Below are 2,912 nucleotides of genomic sequence, written 5' to 3' on the forward strand. Positions count from 1 at the left end.
GCCTCTGAAGCCTCATTCCAGCCATCTCTCTACCTGTGATGAGAGCCTCCCGCCGCCTCAGCCAGTGCCCCACCGGGGGGCCTTGGGCCCCGGGCATGCGGTGATCTCAGAGCAAGGGCAGCCACCGCCACCCGACCTCACCAGGTGAGTGGCCACACAGGCAGCCAGTGCCCTTCAAAGCCCGGGGGAGTCCAGGGGGAGCCCAGCGAGAGGGCCTAAGGGGTCCTCTGGGCCATGTCCACCCTTTGTTGCTAGGCCTCAGGCGAGTGCTGGAGGGAGTGTGAGCCTCTAGCGGGGCAACAAAGCCAGACTCCGGCTGAGCGCTTGGCCCTGGGGCGTGTGCCAGAGCACAGGGTCTGATGGAGCCAGGAGCCTTTCCGGCTGAGCGCTTGGCCCTGGGGCGTGTGCCAGAGCACAGGGTCTGATGGAGCCAGGAGCCTTTCCGGCTGAGCGCTTGGCCCTGGGGCATGTGCCAGAGCACAGGGTCTGATGGAGCCAGGAGCCTTTCCCCGAGGGCGGGGATCTGGGGAGGGAGAACCTCACAGCTCCCAGGGCCAAGGTGAGGCGCCTGTCTTTCTAGCAGGCCCAGGGATGCGGCTCTGTGGGCAGGAGTGATGGGACTTCAGGATGGGGGAGGCGGCTCTGAGCTGAGAGGGACAGGGCCCAGGCATTCATTCCATAGGTGCTGGGCCAGAGGCATGGGGCTCCCTGGGCCTGTGGACAGGGCCCGGGCTGGGGAGGCACAACCTCCTACCTCCCAGGTGGGAGCCTGATCCAGAGAGAGGGATGCTGCGGCATCGGGAGAGTCTGGCTGCTGAGAACGCAGGGCCTCCCGGGTGACTCAGGGAGCTAATTACAGCTGCCGATGTCCCCGTCCGAGTTTTCCTGAGCCACTTTGCCCAGCTGCCCAGTGCTGCCCACACCCATGGGCGGGCCCAGGGCAGAGAGGATGGAGCAGGCGGCTGCATACAGAGAGACACAGGGTCCTTGGGGACCATTCAGCCCATTTCTCAGAGTAGAGAACAGAGGCTCAAGGAGGCGTGAGAAACAGGCCTTTCATCCCCTTCTTTACTCTTGGCCTTTACTTCCGTGCATCTGGCCGCTTACAATGGTCTCTCAATGGGCTGCTGCACCTGGTTGGCCTTGAGGCGCTTCCTCCGAGCTCCCTGCCCTGAGGTGCCCATACTCCGGGCCAAAGGCGTCCTGTGAATGACCCCTCCTCCCCCCAGGTTGCTCACCTTTAGTGTGTGTGTGTGTGTGTGTGTGTGTGTGTGTGTGTAGGGGCTGTGACATTTGTAAACCGCACTCCAGTCTGACGACAGCCTGCTCCAGACACCTCCTCCAGGAAGCTCTCTTCGTTGGGGCCCCAGTTCCACTCCACCCAATGGGGCTCTTACAGAAACCTGTCCCTCACCCCCACCTCCCTGATTCCGAGGGAGTTCCCTCAGTGCTGCTCGAGCTGAGAATGGCCCCCGTTAACTACAGAGTCACCTCCTGTCCACACAGCCCTTTCCCATGGCCAGCACACCCTTCCCATCCTGATGGCCCCCACAGCAGCCTCCCCTGGCCCCCGCCTCTGGTCTCCCCGTCCCACACGCAGCCTTCTCTCTCCAAGGTGGCTGTCTCCTATGTAACCCGGGGCCTTCCCATGTCCCCCGCTGCCCTGGGGCTCTGCCACAGACCTGACTGGCGTCCACGTCCTCACAACTTGACCCATCCTGCTCCCAAGCCTCTTGCTATCGGGGCTCCCCATGAACAACCACACCAGCTCCTTACCACTCGCTCAACCTTTTGACCCCTGTCCCTGAGAAGGGTTGGTGGCCTGGGAAGGGAGAGAGTGAGCTCCCCATCCTAGGGGTATAAGCAGGGGCCCCAGGGGGTCTGAAGCCCCCGCAGCTCCTCCATGCCCCTGAATCAACCCGAGACTCTGTGCTGTGATTGTGTTCTAGCCATGAATGCCCACCCCAAGGAGATGGTGCCCCTCATGGGCAGGAAAGCCACCGTCACCAGCGGGAACCAAGTCGTCCTACAGGAGAAGCGGCCAGCGGAGATCACCCCCACTAAGAAGAGGTAGGACGGGCAGGCTTGGGCCTGGGTGCTGTGCGGGGTCCTGGTGCTCACTCTCAGGGAGCCCTTGCATGGGCCGGACCAGGAGGTTCAGCCTCATCTGCGGTGGCCTGGTGCCCAACGAAGTATAACTGGGTGGGCGGGGAAACCATGTCATAGACCAGTGATGGCGAACCTTTTGAGCTCGGCGTGTCAGCATTTTGAAAAACCCTAACTTAACTCTGGTGCCGTGTCACATATAGAATTTTTTTGATATTTGCAACCCTAGTAAAACAAAGATTTATATTTTTGATATTTATTTTATATATTAAATGCCATTTAACAAAGAAAAATCAACCAAAAAAATGAGTACGCGTGTCATAGGTTCGCCATCACTGGCCTAGAACTAGGTGAGACTGCTCCATTCGCCTTCCTTGTGCTGTGCACAGTCTCTCCTTACACTTCAGACTGATTTAGGACTTTCAGCAAAGGGCCTGATCCTCCTGAAGGAGGAGTAACACCTGATAACAAAGTCTGGGCACCTCTTCGCTTCTCTCCTTTGAGATTTCAGACCAGAGGGCTTCTGGGGAACTGCTGGAGCTCAGCAAACGTTACCCTTCGTCTCCACGGAAAAGGGATCTTCATTCTGTAGCGCTTGTGGAATGTGTCAGGGCCTGTCCCTTTCCCTTGGGAGGGAAGAGCTGCTCGGCCCCAGTCTGTTAGCTGTGCGTGGACATACCGTTGGGGGATGACGCTGAAGAACCCCCTCAGTGTCATCACGCTCAGGTGCGAGGCTGGTTCACTCTTCACCTGCATCTGTCCGTCAGCTCCTCAAGGCCAGTTCCTAGTCGTAGGCCTAGCCGCCT

At 59.5% G+C, this 2,912-nt stretch overlaps 1 protein-coding gene across 2 annotated transcripts in view; it reads left to right on the forward strand.

The window, feature by feature from the left end:
* Positions 1–1,951: 1,951 nt before the first annotated feature.
* Positions 1,952–2,912, forward strand: part of TRPV3 (transient receptor potential cation channel subfamily V member 3) — a 35,601-nt gene continuing 34,640 nt past the window's right edge. For both annotated transcript variants that reach the window (XM_006761495.2, XM_006761494.2), the window contains exon 1: positions 1,952–2,070. In XM_006761495.2, the coding sequence (XP_006761558.1) occupies positions 1,952–2,070 (119 nt within the window). The remainder of the gene's footprint in view (positions 2,071–2,912) is intronic.

Source organism: Myotis davidii, unplaced genomic scaffold (genome assembly GCF_000327345.1).
Source record: "Myotis davidii unplaced genomic scaffold, ASM32734v1 scaffold638, whole genome shotgun sequence".
Taxonomy (NCBI): Eukaryota; Metazoa; Chordata; class Mammalia; order Chiroptera; family Vespertilionidae; genus Myotis; species Myotis davidii.